At 44.4% G+C, this 19214-nt stretch overlaps 1 protein-coding gene across 1 annotated transcript in view; it reads right to left on the bottom strand.

Annotated features, from left to right (window-relative positions):
* The window catches only part of CPNE9 (copine family member 9), a 271252-nt gene extending 263290 nt beyond the window's left edge, over nt 1-7962 (bottom strand). The window contains exon 1 of the mRNA XM_066596738.1: nt 7867-7962. Coding sequence (XP_066452835.1) covers nt 7867-7943 — 77 coding nt within the window. The 5' untranslated portion in view covers nt 7944-7962. The remainder of the gene's footprint in view (nt 1-7866) is intronic.
* Between the last annotated feature and the right edge of the window lie 11252 nt (nt 7963-19214).

The raw sequence follows: 19214 nt of genomic DNA, 5'->3' as shown, positions 1-19214 counted from the left end.
TTCAAATGTGTTCTCCTCTTTACAGAAGTGCACAGCACATTGTACATTTGCGCGCCTCCCATAGACTTCTATGGGGACCTTTGGTGTGCAAACACGCAGAAAGATAGGACTTGCACTACTTTTTTTGCACACGCACAAAATGCGTGCAAAACAATTGTTAATAAGAACGATCCCATTGACATCAATGGGTTCTATTCCGTGCGTATTGCGCACGCTAATTCCACGTGTGCAATTGTATCCGTCTGAAGAAGCCCTAACGAAGTCATGATAGAGTGGAGTTATCTTTTAGGATTAGCTAGGAACAGGACAAAACCCCACATGATCATATGTAGCAGAGATTAGTTTTTCAGGTCTAGCAGGACATAGCAGAGCTGTGTATGTCAGATGTAGTACCAGTGGGTATGACAAATATAGCGGAATTGAGTTTGCCGGATTTAGTTGGACATGGTTTGCTACATATAATAGACTTGAGTTTGTTATATGTAGCAGAGGCAGCTATGTTAGACGTAAAAAGCTCCTTTCACATGTAGCAAGGCCTGACTTGAAACTGGTCTGCTGATATGTAGCAGGGAAAGGTTTGTAATTAGAGATGAGCGAGCATACTCACTAAGGGCAATTACTCGATCGAGCATTGCCCTTAGCGAGTACCTGCCCGCTCGGAAGAAAAGATTCGGCGGCGGGCGGGGAGCGTCTGGGGAGAGCAGGGAGGAACGGAGGGGAGATCTCTCCCCCCCCCGCTCCTCCCTGCTCACTGCCGTAACTCACCGCTCACCCGCGCCGGCAGCCGAACCTTTTCTTCCGAACTTGGACATACTCGCTAAGGACAATGCTCGATCGAGTAATTGTCCTTAGAGATGAGTGAGCATACTCGCTATTTGTGATACATAGTAGAGCTGACTGTCTTATGTAGCAGATGCGGTGTGTTGGATATAGCAGACATATGTTTGGCAGGACATGGTGAGTTGGACATAGCAGAGCTGATTTTACTATATGTTGGACATAGCAGAGCTGAGTTGTTTTGTGGTCTAAGACCGGCGTCACACAGGCGTATTTGCGCATGCAATACGCAGAGAATAGAACCCATTGATTTCAATGGTTCATTCATGTTTCTGTATTTTACGCACGCATTTTGATCACGCAGAAAAAAACGCAGCATGATCTACTTTCTGCGCATTTGCGCACTAAAGATCTGTATAGAGGTTAATAGGTGGCACACAAATGCGCACACAATATGCAGCGAGATGCGTAATACACTGCGTAATTTAGCTGGAAAAAGAACACATCTGGAACGCATTAGACTAATTAGCATTTCAAGCGGTGCCTCTTCGTTTGCTGCGCGCAAATGAACATGTCCTGCGGGCGCAACACGTACAGTACAATACACAGATGCACGCGCAATAAAACATCGTTCAGCCCGCAAAAACGCAACATGTGCAAATGCACATCCGCTCGTGTCATTTTGACATCGCTTTGGGTTTATTATGGTTTTCTAGGTGACTGCCTTGTCTGAAGAATCACAATGCCAGCGGTTAGATGACAGATTCGGCTCTGCTACATCTGTAACGTACTACACCGCGGCACATGTCGCGGCATTTTAAACGTATTACGGAGGACTGTAGGAGATTAGTAATGTATAGTGTAGTGGATTTTCTGCGGTAATCCAGGCCACCCTATGTGCCTCATTATATGGCGGTATAGGGTAGGAGCGGCTTGTCTGTCCCTAATCACGGCTGATATTAGAGAAAACCTCATTTCTGGATCCCTCTTTAATTACTTCGGCTGGCTTCAGCGGATTGTTGTACTCGCTCAATTAACGCGGGATTCCAATCCAAGATCCACCGGGGTGGAAAATAACTGTACAGATTGTTATTAGAGAAGGGTTAATGTGCGGCCTGGGGGAGGGGGGCTGCCCTACAGTATGGCGGAGCTGGGATAATAACGTGGTAGCTGAGGGGTTAAACATGTCTGCGCCCATAGAAAACAGCATGGCATGTTCTAGAGAGGCTTTGTAATTCGGCAGTGAGGGGGAACAGCGGCAACATATGGACGTGGAGTGGAAAATAATTCACACTGTGCGGAGCGGAAAATACTGGAGGTCTGTGCGCTGGTGTCCCCGTCTCCAGGGAGGAAAATCTATCCGCTCCCCGCACACAGTCATCATGTGTGTGGGTTATATATGCTGCCATTATCTACAGGGAACGGCTACTATACAGATATACTACAGGGAGGGGGCGCCACACGCTTATGAAGGGGGTCTAAAAGAAAATCTGTCTGTGGTTCCCATAGCAACCAATCACAGAGCAGCTTTCATATCTTATACTGCTGAGGTAAAATAAAAGCTGTGCTGTGATTGGTTGCTATGAATACTAAAGGTTTATTTTAGACAGAGTGTGATGCCTGTAGCAGCCAATCACAGCGCAGCTTTCATTTTACCTCAGCAGTATAAGGAATAACAACCAATCACAGTGCAGCTTTAATTTTACCTGAACAGTATAAGAAATGAAAGCTGTGCTGTGATTGGCTGCTATGAGCAACACAGTCTGATTTTCTTTTACCCAGCTTTCATACAAGTGTGGTGCCTACTTTCCCGTAGCCGCCCTGTATAACGTCGCTCTAGAGAGCGCCATCTAATGCACTCAGTTGTATACAACTTAGTGACAAATCCTATAACATTTACATGCTGCGAGGTAGAGAGATTACAGCATGTCCTGTTTTTGGGTGATCATAGTGACCATTATTTCCTATGGGAGGCAAAAAACCCCCCATCACATTCCACTTACATTCCACATGAGATGCATTCGTGCGATGGGCTGGGATTTATACAACACATCAGACTCACAGGAAAACCATCTTTACACGGCGAGAGGGATACTCCTCGGAGAAACTATCTCATACTTATCTATCTATATCATATCTAACTATATCATTCATACCTGCCTCGCGTCCGTCTACCCGCCTCGCGTCCGTCTACCCGCCTCGCGTCCGTCTACCCGCCTCGCGTCCGTCTACCCGCCTCGCGTCCGTCTACCCGCCTCGCGTCCACTTACCCGCCCTGCGTCCACTTACCCGCCCTGCGTCCACTTACCCGCCCTGCGTCCACTTACCCGCCCTGCGTCCACTTACCCGCCCTGCGTCCACTTACCCGCCCTGCGTCAACCTACCCGCCTCGCCTCCACCTACCCGCCTCGCCTCCACCTACCCGCCTCGCCTCCACCTACCCACCTCGCATCCACCTACCCGCCTCGCGTCTATCTCTCTCTCACATCTCTCTATCTATCCTACTCTTATCCTGTCTTCTCTCCATCCTCTCTGATCATTTCTTGCTCCTGTACATCAGACCCCTCATGCATATGACTGGAGCCCAGCAGGCAGTGCTGTGTAGTGGAAATGTTAATGGTCGCTCTCCTCGCTGCCAGCCTCTACCTTTATATATAGTTGTGAGCTGAACTTTCTCCCCAGCAGCTAATGAGTGTAATTGGCGTAAAAGCGTAGACGTGTTACGGGAATCTTGGCCTGACTAGGGCATCTCACAAGCATTGCAAACTCCAGAGAACGCATTCTATTCTGCACTCCGAGCTACTGGGTATTTAAAGGGCAATTACATCCAATATATAATTATACATGAATGCAATCACTAAATAGCTGGACTAGCTGACAATGCCGGAGTAAACGGCGTGTATATATGAATGAGATAATATAGGGTCACAATAGGCTGCCATAAATATATATGACATATACCACTATGGGCAACTCAATATAGCCCTCAAAGCAGTTGGCACCTGAATTGGAAACATACAGTAGGAAGCTGCCAATCACATAGGTAGGGATCCATAGCTAACATGTCAATAGGGCCCCCTTTGGGGTTGGTTCACACCACCATACATCCCCTATCTGAAGCATGAAGGACCTGGTGCTTGTTTGTCCCCGTCCCATCTGTAGGATAAAATGGCAGCATGACTCTAAGGGTGCATTCACATGCTTGATCTTCCAGTATGAGTTCCGTCTGACTGCGATATGGGTAGAACTCGCATGGGAAAAAAAACCCATAGAGTTCAATGGGTTAATTTACATGAGTGATTTTTTTTTCCTTCTCATCAATAGTGCGAAATCAAAAAAAATCACTGCATGTCCTCCTTTGGGGAGAATTGCCCAATATTTTTTTGTGGGTGCGTGAAATACTTGCATCGTACTTGCATGCCATGCGATTTGCATGCGAGTGGGATGTGTTTTCTTCACATTTAAACTATTGAAACCACTTGCAACTTTTCACACATGTGAAAATGGAATGTATATCGGAATGAAAATCGAGAGTTCTTCACACAAAATGCATCACACATGCTTGAAAACTGCATGCAAAAAAGTGCAATACAGCGTCAGGCCTCCTTCACACGGCCATATGTGTTTTTACGTTTGTCCGTACGCACTTTATAATCATATTAATGAAGATTTGACACGATCGAATCCTGATTTGTATTCGCATATTTCAAGCTATTCACACGGGGCGCTGCTGTGTATATGCAAAAAAATACGAAGAAGTGATGAAAACCAGCGATTGCTGTAAAATGCTCAGAATGACAACTAATGCTTAAATAGGGCAAGCTGTCTTCTTTTCCCAGCGTTGTGTGCCGTGTAACTCCCCCCCTCCCTTTTTTCCACCTTCTATAGAAGTCTATGGGAGCCTGCTGCGTATCACATCAAAAGATAGGCAAGACCTTTCTTTTCACGTGACATATAAAACCGGCGACTGAAAATGGTCGCATAGGTGCTATTTCTTTCAGGCGCAATTTTTTTTTTTATGCAGTGAAATACCTGCGTAAATACGGTCTTGTGATTATACTCATAGGGCGGTTTCAGATGGCCATATGCGCAACTACGCTCGCCAACACAGAGCATAGTTGCGCATAAACTACGTTTTTCGACAGTCATTCAAACTCCACGCTATAGCGCAGGAGTTTGAAAAGAATAGCAGTAAGATAAGTCCTACCCGATCTTTCCCATATGTAATTAATACTTCATGCGAGAAAGATATTGTGCATCGTGTTACTCAATGTTGTGCCCAGAACCTGTGTACTGCACATGTTGGATGTTGACTCCAAGCTCTGGACCTTGATCTATCATCGTTGGCTCCTTCACAGGAATGTGATAGACGTCTTACAAGGCAACAACTAGATACAATGACCCACACAGTGGACCTGAACTTAATGCCACAAACAATGGACCATGGTGAAACTGAACCAATGCCCAAATGTATCTCTCCGCTCATGGATTAGATTGAGTGTCCTACATAGTGAACCACGACACAACACTCAAGACACTGGACATTGATGACCACATCACTATAAACCATGGTACACTGTCCATTACCCAGACTAATGCCCACGTAGAGCATAAGGACCCACTTTATACCCAATACCAAGGACCTTGATGGTCACTTGATTGACTTTTATCCAATGCTCAACATAATGGACCTTGTTCTAAAGTTGTGTGCAGTGGACATTCATATAAGATGCTGGACCCTGGCTTTAATGAAGTTGTATTGCAAGGAACCTTGGTGATATATATGACTTGATCAACAAGGTCCTTGGTTTGGGTATAAAGTATGTCCTTATGCTCTACATGAGCATTAGTCTGGGTAATGGAGAGTGTATTGCATACCAAACACACTAGACCTTGATGCGATGCCCAACACAATTTTTATTGTTCTAATGCTCCCCATGTGCCCTACACACTAGTGACACCACCAACATTGCCCATTGATACAATGCCCAAAGCCATGAATGGTTAAACAATGGACCTGGATTCAATTTGCAATTTTTGGATTATGTGTAGTGGGCAATCATGACATATGCTGGACCTTGGATTTAGTTTAATGTTTTGCCCAGAACTTTGGTGCTTCACATGATGGACTTTAATCCAATGCTAAGCATATGAGACCTTATGCTAATGCTCCCCATGTGTAACGCCCTACACACTGATACAATGCCACCAACATTGCTCTTGATACGATTCCCAAAGCAACAAAAAATACAGGATCTGGATTCAGTCACCAACTTAATTTGGATTCTGTGTAATGGACATGCAGGACCTTGGCTTTAATTCAATGCCCTTTAATTCAAAGGTACCTTTGCACTCCACATAATGGACTTTCATCCAGTGCTAAGCAGAATTTGCAGCCTATCACAACAGGCCGTGGTACACTGCTCATTACCTGGACTAATGCCCACCTAGAGGATCCACTGTGAATATGAAACTCTCTATATCCCATACACTAGACATTGATGACCACCTGGTGGATCTTAATCCAATGCCCAACACAATGGACCTTGTTCTGATGTTCTCCAGGTGTAATTTCCTACACGCTGAAATTATGCCATCAACATTGCCCCTTGGGAGAACGGCAACACAATAAATAGTTACAAAATACTGGACTTTTATTCAATTTCTAACTCTATTCTGTGCAGTGTACATTTATGTCATATGCTTGACTTCGTCTTTAATTCAATCTTTTGCCCAGAACTTTGATGCTCTTTATGATGGACTTTGATCTGATGCTAAGCACAACTGGCAGCCCTTCACAACAGACCATGGTGCACTACCCATTACCTGGAGCAATGCCCACTGTGCACATGAACCCTATTTATCCAATACACTAGACCTTGATGAACAGTTGATGGACCTTGATCCAATCCCAACACAAAGAATCCTATTCTAATACTCCCCAGGCTTAACGCCCCACAGACAAATACAATACCACTAACATTGCCCCTTAATACAATGCTCAACACAATGGATGGTTAAAAAATACTGGACCTGTATTCAATTTCCAAGTCAATTTGGATTCTGTGCCAGGAACATTCATTCTTTTAATTTAGTACTTTGTCAGACTTTTCACTCCACATGATATATTGCAGCCCCACAAAACAAACCATGGTATATTGCCATTACCTGGACCAATGTCCACCTAGAGGAACAATTGTGAACAGAGCACCATGTATACCCAACACACTAGACCTTTATGACCAGTTGTTGAACCTTGATCCAATGCCCAACACAATAGTCCTTATTCTAATAGTCCCCAGGCGTAATGCCCTCTACACTGATATGATGCCACCAACATTGCCCCTTGATACAATGCCCAATACAACGGATGGTTACAAAATACTGGACCTCGATTGAATAGCCAACTCAATTTGGATTCTGTGCAGTGGACATTTATATCATATGTTGGACCTTAACTTTAATTCAATGTTTTGCCCAGAACCTTTTCACTCCGCATGATGGATTGCAGTCCCTCACAACAGTCCATGGTACACTACCCATTACCTATATCGAAGCCCACACAGAGGACCCACTGTGAACACGGCACCTTGTAAACCCAACACACTAGACCTTGATGACCACCTGATGGACTTTGATCTAATGCAGAACACAACAGACTTTGTTGTAATATTCCCCAGGCATAATGCCCTATACACTGATACAATGTCACAACCATTGCCCCTTGATACAATGCCCAATGCAACAGATGGTTACAAAATACTGGACCTGAATTCAATTGCCAGCTCAGTTTGGATTATCTGATACACTAGACCTTGATGACCACCTGATGGACTTTGATCCAATAGCCAACACAACGGACTTTGTTCTAATGATCCTCAGATTTAATGCCACACACACTGATACAATGCCACCAACATTGCCCCTTGATATAATGTCCAACGCAGTGGATATTGCAAAACACTCCATCTAGACCCATCATTCAATGACCCAACCCTCCAGAGCAGGACACCAAACCCCAGACATCTGCTACATATATATATTTTTCTTCTCCTTTCCAAATACCTTCACTTCTCCAGAAAGCCTCACCTGCAGGACACGGTGATCTCGATCTTAGTGGCTGGCACACTGGTGTGTACAGGGTCAAAGTCTCCAATAGACGCCATTCTTCTGGGGGTCTGCAGGTCACCTGCTGCTAGAGACTGTCTATGTCCTGTGGTGATCTTCTCAACAACACTTGACTCAAGGCTGCAGGGTTGTCATCAAGGGCTGAAGCTGAGGTCCAAGACTCCAGTCCATGAAAACTACAAGAGAAGAAGACACAACACGTAGAAAAACTCCTGGCAGGTTTCAGGGTGGAAAGAGTCTGAGATGGTTCCTGATTCAGTAACTGCCATCCTTCCTACTCCCCAGGTGGCAGGAGTAACATACTGCTTTATCAAAGTCACTCCAAATCTGTGTCACTATTAACCCTACCAGAGAAGTAGGACAATATAAGTCAATATTCTGCAATTGCACCCCTACACCACCTCCTAGGCATTGGCTTTGAATGCCCACTCAGGTATAGACTGGCATTTTCCATGTGCAGTTTGCAAGCTCTGCTGGTGAAAGACCAGTGCCATACTGGGATTAACCCACCACAGATGTAGCAGGGAATTAAATTCTAGCACTGGAGCTTTTCCCTCTGCTACATCTGTTGCTGCTTCTTCTTCATCTTCCTCAATCACTGCCACCACAGACTCAGATAGGGCACAATATTCAATACATGGGTATTGAGGAGACAACAAAGTTTCTAAGCTGCAACAGAAGATAGCAAGGAAAAGTCCCCAGTAATAATCTAGAAGGAGGCAGAGGATGATAGCAAATGCCTTAAAGTTGTCCTCACCTGAGAAGTTGCAGGGGGAGGCAGTTGGTGGCTGGAGACCCCCCTATGCCTGTGTTCCTCACTCAGCTCTCTCGTATGCATGCCATTATCCCAAGCTTGTGCAAAAATATAGAGGATGGGATAAAAGAACCTGTATCCCCGAATATTGTACACAGAATCCCTCAATGGATGCAAGTAATGGCTTGTGATGTCAATAGGCCACCTAGTGGTCCAATGTGGTATCACAGCTATTATCCGCTGGTCATGCTTGCTTCACAGATTTTAAGCTTTGAATGGTGGATTTGGCTTTGTGTCTGCCTGCTTGATTTTTAACTGTTGCCTAGAAGTATGATTACATTGCACTTTGCGTGAAATTTGCTTTTACTTTAAAAGGACACTTTGGTGATTTTTTTAAAATTCATTCATTATGTAGCTATCCCCTTAGTCTATATAAGTGGGCTAATGTTACCTTGGTTAGTTATTGCTTTCTCTCTGAAACTCTCAGCCTCTTTTTCAGGTGGTCATGTGATCTCAATTCTGACCAGCTCAGATCTTCTTGGGGTTATGATATCTGAAACTAATCAATTTCTCAGTCTGTGTGATGCTGTTGCATGAATCCTATGACACAAACTGCCTATTGGAGGACACTGACACTCCTGTCATAGTTACTGATGATGATCACACAACTCCTGTCACACAGTTATAATAGAGGAGGTCGGAGCTCATCGTCCCAGCTGTATACCTATGTTTTATAGCTTATTCAGGTGAATATAGGGGGTAATGATAATTAAACTGCCCCCCTCCCCCTCCAGCAGGAACAAATAGTATAGCCTCAGCTAATGCTGTGCTAATCCATCATGGGGTAGATGTGAAACGGAAAGTAAAAAAAACTCAGCCTCATTATGGTGACTGATAGGCATCAAACAGGGGCTGCACTGCATGGAACTTGCTGTAATACACAGATGAGACCTCCATAATGTAACAGGCAATCGGGGGGGGGGGGGGGGCAAGTATAGAAAATGTGTTTTCGCTGGAGTGGCCCTTAGAATACACATGTGGTTGAATGACAATTGCAGTAATAACATATTAGGGGATTGCCTTTTATGCAGTTGGCTAATATATGAAGATTACTGTTTTCTTAGAAACTGACTGATGTGCCTGGATGTGTATTCGTGTTCTATGTGTTAGCACAGATGCAGGACTTAACTTATTATGAAAATAACAGACACTGAACGTCCACTTTATTAGAGACCCCCATCTAGTAGTTCATTGGACCTACTTTGGTCTTCAGAACTGCACCAATTCTTTGTGGCGTCCATCCACAGGTATCAGAGGAGGCGGGGTGTGCCAAAAAACCTTCCCCATACCATAATGTCATCTTCACCAGCCTGACAGGAAGGGGTCATTGATTCATGCTGCTTGCACCAAATTCTGACCTCCCATCAGCACGGTGCAACAGAAATCTGGATCCATCTGACCAGGTGATGTTTTTTCACTGCTTGGTGATCCAGGTTTTTGTGCTTTTTTACCCACTGGAGTCTCACCTTTCTGTTTCTCTTAGCACTAGTATTGCCACCGATTGTCTGCTGTTGTGGCCCATTCGTGATAAAGAATGGCGGGTTGTGCATTCGGACACATTAAGCCTCTTTCACATGGGCGACAGCGATATTGCAGCTGTGTTCTGTGCAATATTGCTGCGTGTTCTCACGGCGATCTCACGCTACAGGGTCACGAGACTTTGTAGCGCTCTTTTGCCTGTATTTTCCGGGGGTCTTGAAATTTAAGCTCTACCCCAAAAATAAGCCCTAACTGCATAAAAAACCCAAAACAATACATTACCTAAAAGGCGCTATCCGCTTCACCGCACTTCTCCTCCCGAGCGCTGCAGTGATTGGCTGAGCCGCGGCATTCAAGAACCAATCCGAGCCAGCTCTTCCTGGAGACAGGGTTTTTGAATCCCCTGACCAGAAATCGCTAGCTGAGGACTTCAGACAAGTGTGTCGGAGCTTCGGAGAAGTGCGGCTGAGCGCACAGCGCCTGTTAGATAATGTATTGTTTCTTTCTTAATGCAGCTAGGTGTTATTTTAGGAAAAACAGTAAGATTTCCTACTGTAAACGTTGCATCGTACCGCACGAACACTCCGTAGGAAAACATGGGCTACAAAACAGCAAATCGCGGCAATATTCAGCCTGCCGCGATTTTTTTTTTCCTCGCAATGTAGCAGCGTACAAAACATCACTAATGTGAAGGAACCCTTCGTAAAGCGTGGGCTTCACATACATGCGATTTGTAGTGCTGTCGCATCGCGAGAAAATTGCACGATTTTATCACCTGTGTGAAAGCGGCCTTAGTTGGAGCATCAGTGCTGTGTTTGGCTATAGTTTGCTTGACTGCGCAGCGTTTGTTCATCAAAATCATTCCTGACATCCTTCTCTGATCCCTTTTGGCAACGAGCTGTTTACGTCCACAGGAATTCCTTTTCACTAGATGTTTTCCCTTGATCACGCCATTCTGTGTAAACTGTACACATTGCTGTAGGAGGAGAAGTTCCATACAGGGAAGTGCCAATCATCAAAACACCGGGGGCTTCTAGATTCATGTCATATAACCAAAAATATCTGAGCACCTCTTCTACTTAGTGGGTTCAGCCATACAATCCAGCATTATAACCACACATTCCCTAAAACAAGTATCAGCAGTAGGATTAGAGCTCAGTAACCTTCAACTAGGCCACCTGTTAATTCTTCCATTATATTACTGCTGTAAGATTTCTCCATGAACTGAGTTAAAGGAGATGTCCCGAGGCAGCAAGTGGGTCTATACACTTCTGTATGGCCATAATAATGCACTTTGTAATGTACATTGTGCATTAATTATGAGCCATACAGAAGTTATAAAAAGTTTTATACTTACCTGCTCCGTTGCTAGCGTCCTCGTCTCCATGGAGCCGACTAATTTTTGGCCTCCGATGGCCAAATTAGCCGCGCTTGCGCAGTCCGGGTCTTCTGCAGTCTTCTATGGGGCTCCGTGTAGCTCCGTGTAGCTCCGCCCCGTCACGTGCCGATTCCAGCCAATCAGGAGGCTGGAATCGGCAGTGGACCGCACAGAAGAGCTGCGGTCCACGGAGGAAGAGGCCATCTTCAGCGGTGAGTAGAGAAGTCACCGGAGCGCGGGGATTAAGGTAAGCGCTCCGGTGAGCTTTCTTTACCTCCCTGCATCGGGGTTGTCTCGCGCCGAACGGGGGGGGGGTTGAAAAAAAAAAAAACCCGTTTCGGCGCGGGACAACCCCTTTAATAGACTTGGGTCACCCATTCGCGATCCTTATATACAGTATTAGCAAGAGTGGAGAATGGCTACAGAAAGCATTTCTGGCTTTGGAGGACCCATTATAAGGATAGACCATTGATTTCAATGGGCCACTGTGTAATACTTCATTTCCACTGTAGGAGTGCTGCAGCAAAATTGAACACTTGCTGCCAAGTTTCCCCACAATTAATGGTTGATAAATGGGGGTTCCAGCAGCAGGACACTGTGGGGAATATTTATTAAGATTGGCATTTTAAACACTGGTCTTAATGATTTCCCTAAGCGCACGATGTGCCAAATACATGAAGAGGGGCACGGCTCTACATGTATTAGGTACATCTTGGCTCCTCCATGTCCTACAGGTCCAACCTGTACATTTCTGAACACACCCTCCCAAACACCGCAGCAACTTTTTACAAAAGTTGCCAAGACAGCGAAGAAATTTGAAAAACCATAGATCCCTATAATGTGCATCTTGTTTACTCCAGAAATTGGCGTAAAAGGCTTTATGAATATACCCCACGTGTTCAGCTGACCATTAGGGGACAAGTGTTAAAAGGTATTGTCCACAGCAGAGAGCCCCTTTAACTTCATAAATCTTCTCAACAAAGTGTTACTAAACCTCTGAATCCAGAATAAATGAAGGCCATCCGCTGAACGCTTCGCGATCGCCCTTTACACTAATTACTTTCACCTCTTTCTATATTAGGAGGCTGTTCAGTGGCATTTGAGAGTTTCTAAACTTACATCTTGCCTTAGATGAATGTAATCCAGATCACAGCAGGGGGCAATAAGCAATTACCAGAATCCAGGAGGAGGCTCGAGAGACGCCCGGATATTGGACCGAGAAGCACACGGAATGGGGATATTTTCTTCCCTGCATTTAAGTGTCTGACATTCAAGAAAAGGGATATTAAGAGGAAAACGGATTTATCCTGATAATTACCTAATGTGATGAATGTGACATTTCACATAAACAGCTTATTGTGGGAAAGTTACAGCATTGGATCCTTCTATACCGATATTTATTTATCATGAGCCAGACATTGATCTCAGGGGAGGGGAACGCTATAATCAAAGGGGAATCCCTGCAAACCATATCATTGCTTTAGGGTGGGGGGAGTGTTTTGCTGGCCTGGCTGAATCTGCCTCTTGAACAAGCCCCAGTTTGCAATTACAGAACTAGTGCTTGGGGAATTTTAGGTACGCTGGCCCTTTAACAGTGGTGCAATGACAGCATGGCCATTTTATTAGAGCTTTCCATTATAGATATTATTCCTGAGACCCCGGAGCATAAAATCACATGACAAGTTTTCCGTGGATCAGTTCAGTGTGAATCCACATTAGGGTGTGTTCGCTCATTATGGAAATGCTGCGGATTTGTTGCCGAGTTTCCGCAGCAGGTTAGAGTTAGAGTACAGTTAGTGGAAAGTTATCAGCTTTTTTTCCTCTCCATGTAAACTGCATTGGCTTTAATCCCTTTCACTTTGATAGTAAACTTTTTTGCAACATGTGAACGCACCCTTACGGCTTATTTACACGAGCGTATATCGGCCAGCGTTTTCACGGCTGGCCAATATACACTACCATCTGAGCTGTCTTCCTCTTTCCCTCCCCCTCATTAACTCTCTGCCTCTCTCCTCCACTCTAGCAGTTGCAATGGGAGGGGGCAGGATGGGGGCGAAGCTAAGCTCAGCTCTGTCACATGCACTCACTTTGCTGGCTGCGGACAAGGGGCTGGAGCTTAGCTCCGCCCCCATCCCGCCCACTGCCATTGCAAACAGCTGGAGGGGAGGAGAGGGGGGAACTGCTCAGATGGAAGCGTATATCGGCTGGCCGTGAAAACACCGGGGCGATATACGCTCATGTAAATAAGCCCTTAGATGGGAAAATCCAGTGATCTGGGCGACTTCAAACAGGCCTGGTCATCGGTGCAAGACTAGCCTGGGGCCAGGATTTCTCTGCCAACCACTTGGGGTTTTCTCGTGTAACTTTGTGGAGAGTATACTCAGAATGGCGTGATTGAGGAAAAACATCCAGTGAACGAGAATCCTGTTCACTTTCACTGGATGTTGAAGGGGTCAGAGGAGGATGTCAGGAATCATTCTGATGAACAATCGCTGCACAGTCAAGGAAACTGCAGCTGAATACAGCACTAGCGCTCCATCTAATGTGTCTGAATGCACAACTCATTGTTCCGTAGCACAGGTGGGCTATAACAGCAGACGACCAGTTCCATTGTGTCTAAAAGAAGCAGAAAGGCGAGACTCCAGGGGGCAAAACAGCACAAAAATTGTATCACTGAGTGGCAGAAAAACATCGCCTGGTCACATGAATCCAGATTTCTGTTGCACCGTGCTGATGGGAGGTCAGAATTTGGTGCAAGCAGCATGAATTGATGACCCCTTCCTGTCATGTGCTCAAAACATGTCAGGACTTCCATCTGTTGTGTGGCAACTGCAAGAAGCTTCCTGACTGCATGGGCCGATATTCCCACAGGATGGACTTGGCATGAATCGATGACTCCTTCCTGTGAGGCTGGTGGAGGCGAAGTAATCATGTAGTGATCAGAAGTCTATGTTGCTGGCCCCTCCATAAATGTCATACATGTAATGTCTTTTGTAGATGCGCTGTGCAAAGTGGTCTAGTCATTTTGTTATGTGTATTGCACAGCTGCAGCAAGTGAGAGGTTAATGTTTGCATGAGACTGGGAGATGCCTGCAAATGTATCAATCTATGTCCTGTCGTGTGGTATGAGAGAGACTATAAGTATGAGTGATTTAGGTGTGGTAGGGAGTCCATGTTCTTCTGGGTTCCTGAGAGAGAGTGCCAGCCCCATGGGGGTACCATCAACCCTCATGTGGTGAAGAATGGAAGAAGAGAGGTTTCCTGAGTACCCCAATGCCAGGAGCCAACAGTGAGTGAGAAGGAGTAAGAGAGCGATTAAGAGAGTGAGCGAGAAGAGACAGCCAAAACCACCGCGCAGAGGTACAGTTCCGTGAGAGTGTCTGTGCAGTGACCCTACCCCTATCCCCCTCTGGAGAGTTCCCCGTCCAGGAGCGGTTCCTAGCAGATAATTGCGACTGCAGGACTGGTGTCATCCTGTGTTTCCTCCTTGACCTGTAATCTTCTGTTTACCTGCACCGGTGTATTAATAAGTGTATCCTGATAAAGTTTCCAAGTAAAGTTTTGCCAGGCCCTGACCGTTTCCAGGGACCTGAGGTACGTTACATAGTCTGCGGTTCCTTTATTTACCGCTGAAGGTCATTCCGTGGGTAACGGAATGGTGGTGTCACCTGTGACAACCTTATATCCTGTTCATATGTTTATTGGCCATCCCTCTCCTACGGGTGTCCAGAAGAGGCCCAGTGCTGCCCCGGCTGAGGCTACATGTGTTCCTCTGGGAGGGAGCCTGGTAAGTGCCACCATGACAAGTGACCACTCTACCCTCCCAGCTCCTCAACCTGTGCCTCGTCCATACCCTACGGGACGCTGCAATAGTGCAGGGAAGGGTGGCAAACCCTAGGTCCTCTGATACCTTTGGATGGACGCTACTATGGACTCTGTAGTTCTGGGGTCCTATACACTAGTACATGGAGGGCTCTAATAAAGTGACCATTCAGTGTAGTGCATACAATTTAGAAATAGCAAACGTTCATTCTTGTTTTATCAGTCCTGTAAGAGAAGGGTTAAGAAGGCATTTAATAAGGCTTGTGCCCTGTGTAGCGGCAATCTGCAGGGAATTTACCGGAAGTGCCCATTTTTAACTCCACCATCTGTGTTTTAGATACAGTGACAATGATGAAGGTGACATTTTTTTCTGTTCCAGTTAGGATGATCGCTGGCTTGTAGAGGGGGCCGACAACCCCCTTCCGGGCATCCCCATTGTGTTCCTAGTCACTGACTGACCTCGGCTCCAGTAGAACACATTGCAGAGTCATTCCGGAAATGTTTACACATGTTGTGACACATTAGAACAAATAATCGCTGTTCTTACCTTGCAGTTGTCGCTGTCCTGCATGATCCACTAATTAAGAAGCGACAGAATTGGGACACCTGAACTCTGCAGGGAGGTTCTGATGAGACAGATTTGAGCAAGAGGAAAATTCAAACTGTGCCTGTAAGTGGGGCAACGCAACTGCTCCGATTTAGCAGAAAACTGAAACGTATCAGATCTGTACAATCACGGGGCAGAAATTACTTAGACTGTACAATTCATTATATTACTGCAGTAAACGCCGATGTAGCAGAGCTCAGTTGTCTGTTTTGTACAAGTTGAATCTCAAGCAAACATAGTATCATAGAATGGTAGAGTTGGAAGGGACCTCCTGGGTCATCGGGTCCAACCCTCCGCTCATTGCAGGATCACTAAATCATCCCAGACACATATTTGTCCAGCCTTTGTTTGAACACTTCCATTGAAGGAGAACTCACCACCTCCTGTGGTAACCTGTTCCACTCATTGATTACCCTCACTGTCAGAAAGTTTTTTTCTAATATCTAATCTGTGTCTCCTTCCTTGCAGTTTCATCCTGTTGCTTCTGGTTTTTCCTTGTGCTAATGAGAATAGGGCTGAAACTTTCTAATTTATGCTGCTTTAGTTCCTCAACAGTTTCAAGATCTCTGCTTGCTGTCAGAGAATGCAGATGTTCTTGTTTAGACATAGACCTAAGTGTCTATTCACACATGGCAGATTTGTTACAGATATTTCAGCACCTGTCCTATGTGGAGTTTGCAGGAATCTTGCTGCAGACGTGACCTCATTCAGATAACTGGAGTCTAACGCTGGGTTCACACTGGGCGGAAATCTTGCTGAAGATCCCGCAGTGGGACCTCATGGAAATTCAGCAAGATTTCTGCAGCTGAAGTCCCGCGGGTTTTAAAAGTGGCTTACTCCGCTGCAGCTATCTCTCCATACAGAGAGGAGAGCCCGCAGCAGGAATGGTGATATAATTGATATGCCGTGGCTTTGAATTCTGTGCGGCATGTCAGTTTCAGCATGTCTGCAGCGTGTCATAAGGAAAAGATACTAATATGCAATATATTGCATTGATAGGCAGTCTGCCCGTATTCTGCTTGTGCAGAAAGTAGCAAGATGGCAGCATACCCATGCCAGAACAGCTCATTGGTTCTGGTTCAGTATTAATTCAAACTCATAACACAAATACAACCCAGAAGCAACCTCCGTGCATAAATACAGCACCAGAGCCAAAATCATAACATAAATACAGCACCAGAGCCAAAATCATAACATAAATACAGCACCAGAACCAAGTTCGGTGCATAGAGTACTGTGCCAAAGTTTTAGGCAGGTGTGGAAAAATGCAATGTAAGAATGCTTTCAAAAATAGAAGTTTTAATAGTTTATTTTTGTCAATTAACAAAATACAAAGTGACTGAACAAAACAGAAGTGTAAATCAGTGTGACCACTAAAACAGCATTTTCTATGTACATTTGTATACAGGGAGTTTTTAGGTTTACAGTCAGGTGTAGGATTAACCAGTTATACCAAGTAGGTGATAATGATCATCATTTTCATATGTAGGTTGAAGCACAGTCAATAACTGAAACAGAAACTGCTGTGTAGGAGGCTTAAGACAGGGTGAGGAACAGACAAACAAAGGTGGGGTTGAGGAAGATAATTTCATGTCACAGGTCATACACCATGGCAAGACTGAGCACAGCAATAAGACACAAGGTAGTTACAATGCATCTGCAAGGTCTCTCCAAGGCAAAGATTTCAAAACAGACTGGGGTTTCACGCAGCGATATCGCATGAAAAAAAACGCACAAGAAAAACGCAAGAGCCGTAAGGAAGAACAAACATTGTCACATGAAGGAAGAAGATCATCTGGACCTAAGGGGGGCAATTGCACCATCTTGCATCTGCCTGGTGCCCCCCTCACTGGTCACATGAATTAATGACATGGCAGCATCTCTGGCGGTTTCTCTTTACCTCCTCCCCAGCCCCTGGCTATCCACTTCTGTGTGGTGCTGAATTTGTTTAATACATGCAGTGGTACAGGCAGTAATAGGACCTCTACTTGTGCCTGTGCAGAAGTAGAGAGAGTCAAGGGGAAGGGGGAAGCAGCCACCTCCCCCTCCCCAAAAGCATTTTCTGTAGTTTACTTTAAGATTGTAGATAAATCTAATGCGTGATGTGAACTAAGCTCCAAAATAGTTCAAGGGCAAACTCAGCTCTGCTACATCTTCATACAGAACATCATCACTATGTTTTTTTAAAGGAAATTTGTCACAGGAAAAATTGCATTAAAAGAGAGCCGTTATTAGATCACACCTCCTTTTCCTTTAAAAATAAGGAAATAGAAAATGGAAAAAGGAGAAGAAAGAAAAATAAGGGCAAAAGAAGGGAAAGAATAAAAAGGGAGAAGTGAAAAAGCCGGAGAAGAAGGGAAAAAGAAGAAAAAAGGAGAAGAAAGAAAAGGAAGAAAAAAAGAAGGGGATAAGGGAGAAGAAGGAAAAAAAGGATGAGTAGGAAAAAAGGAGAAGCCGCAAAAAGAAGGTAAGTAAGAAAAATGAGAAAAAGATAAAACAAGAAAAAATAAGGAGAAAAAAAAGAGAAGGAAAAAAAATGAGTAGAAGGAAAAATGAGAAAAAGGAAAATGAAATAATAAGGAGAAAAAAAGGAGGAAAAAGGATCTTTTTCATTATTTTCCTTTTTTCCTTCTTTCTTCATTTTCCTTCTTTTCTCTTCTTTCTTCTAGTATACAGGACCTTTATGTCTCTGAGACAGTGTTATACACCAGTTTTCGAGGTATTAGTGAAGTTCTGCTTCGGTTCGAACTAATGCAGATCAAACCAAAGTTTTTACTGAAATTCTGTAAACTGATCAAACCAAACTTTTTAAAATTTATATTATCTTGATTATCCATGAAAAAAAATCAATTCCATGAATTAGTGACATCAACATCCCAGTAATGCCAACAGCACCAAGTGTTGGAAGTAACAGACATCTCCGAAAACTATACCAGAGAACTATATCACAAGCAAAAAATGGCTTATAACTTGCCTGTGTGTGTGTGTGTATATATATATATATATATATATATATATATATATATATATCACCAAATAAAATACATACAGCAAAAAAGCATGTGGTGTAAAAGCAAAATACTTTATTCAATAACACAGAAGGTTAAGACTATATGCAAAGATTTCGAATCAACAATGCAATGTCCATAATCTAGGTATGTGTGAAGGCTGGTTACCAACACATATATATGAGTTATATATCATAATCA

This window comes from Eleutherodactylus coqui, chromosome 3, assembly GCF_035609145.1.
Source record: "Eleutherodactylus coqui strain aEleCoq1 chromosome 3, aEleCoq1.hap1, whole genome shotgun sequence".
Taxonomy (NCBI): Eukaryota; Metazoa; Chordata; class Amphibia; order Anura; family Eleutherodactylidae; genus Eleutherodactylus; species Eleutherodactylus coqui.
Note: the sequence above shows the minus strand (reverse complement) of the source record. Positions and strands in the feature narration are given on the sequence as shown.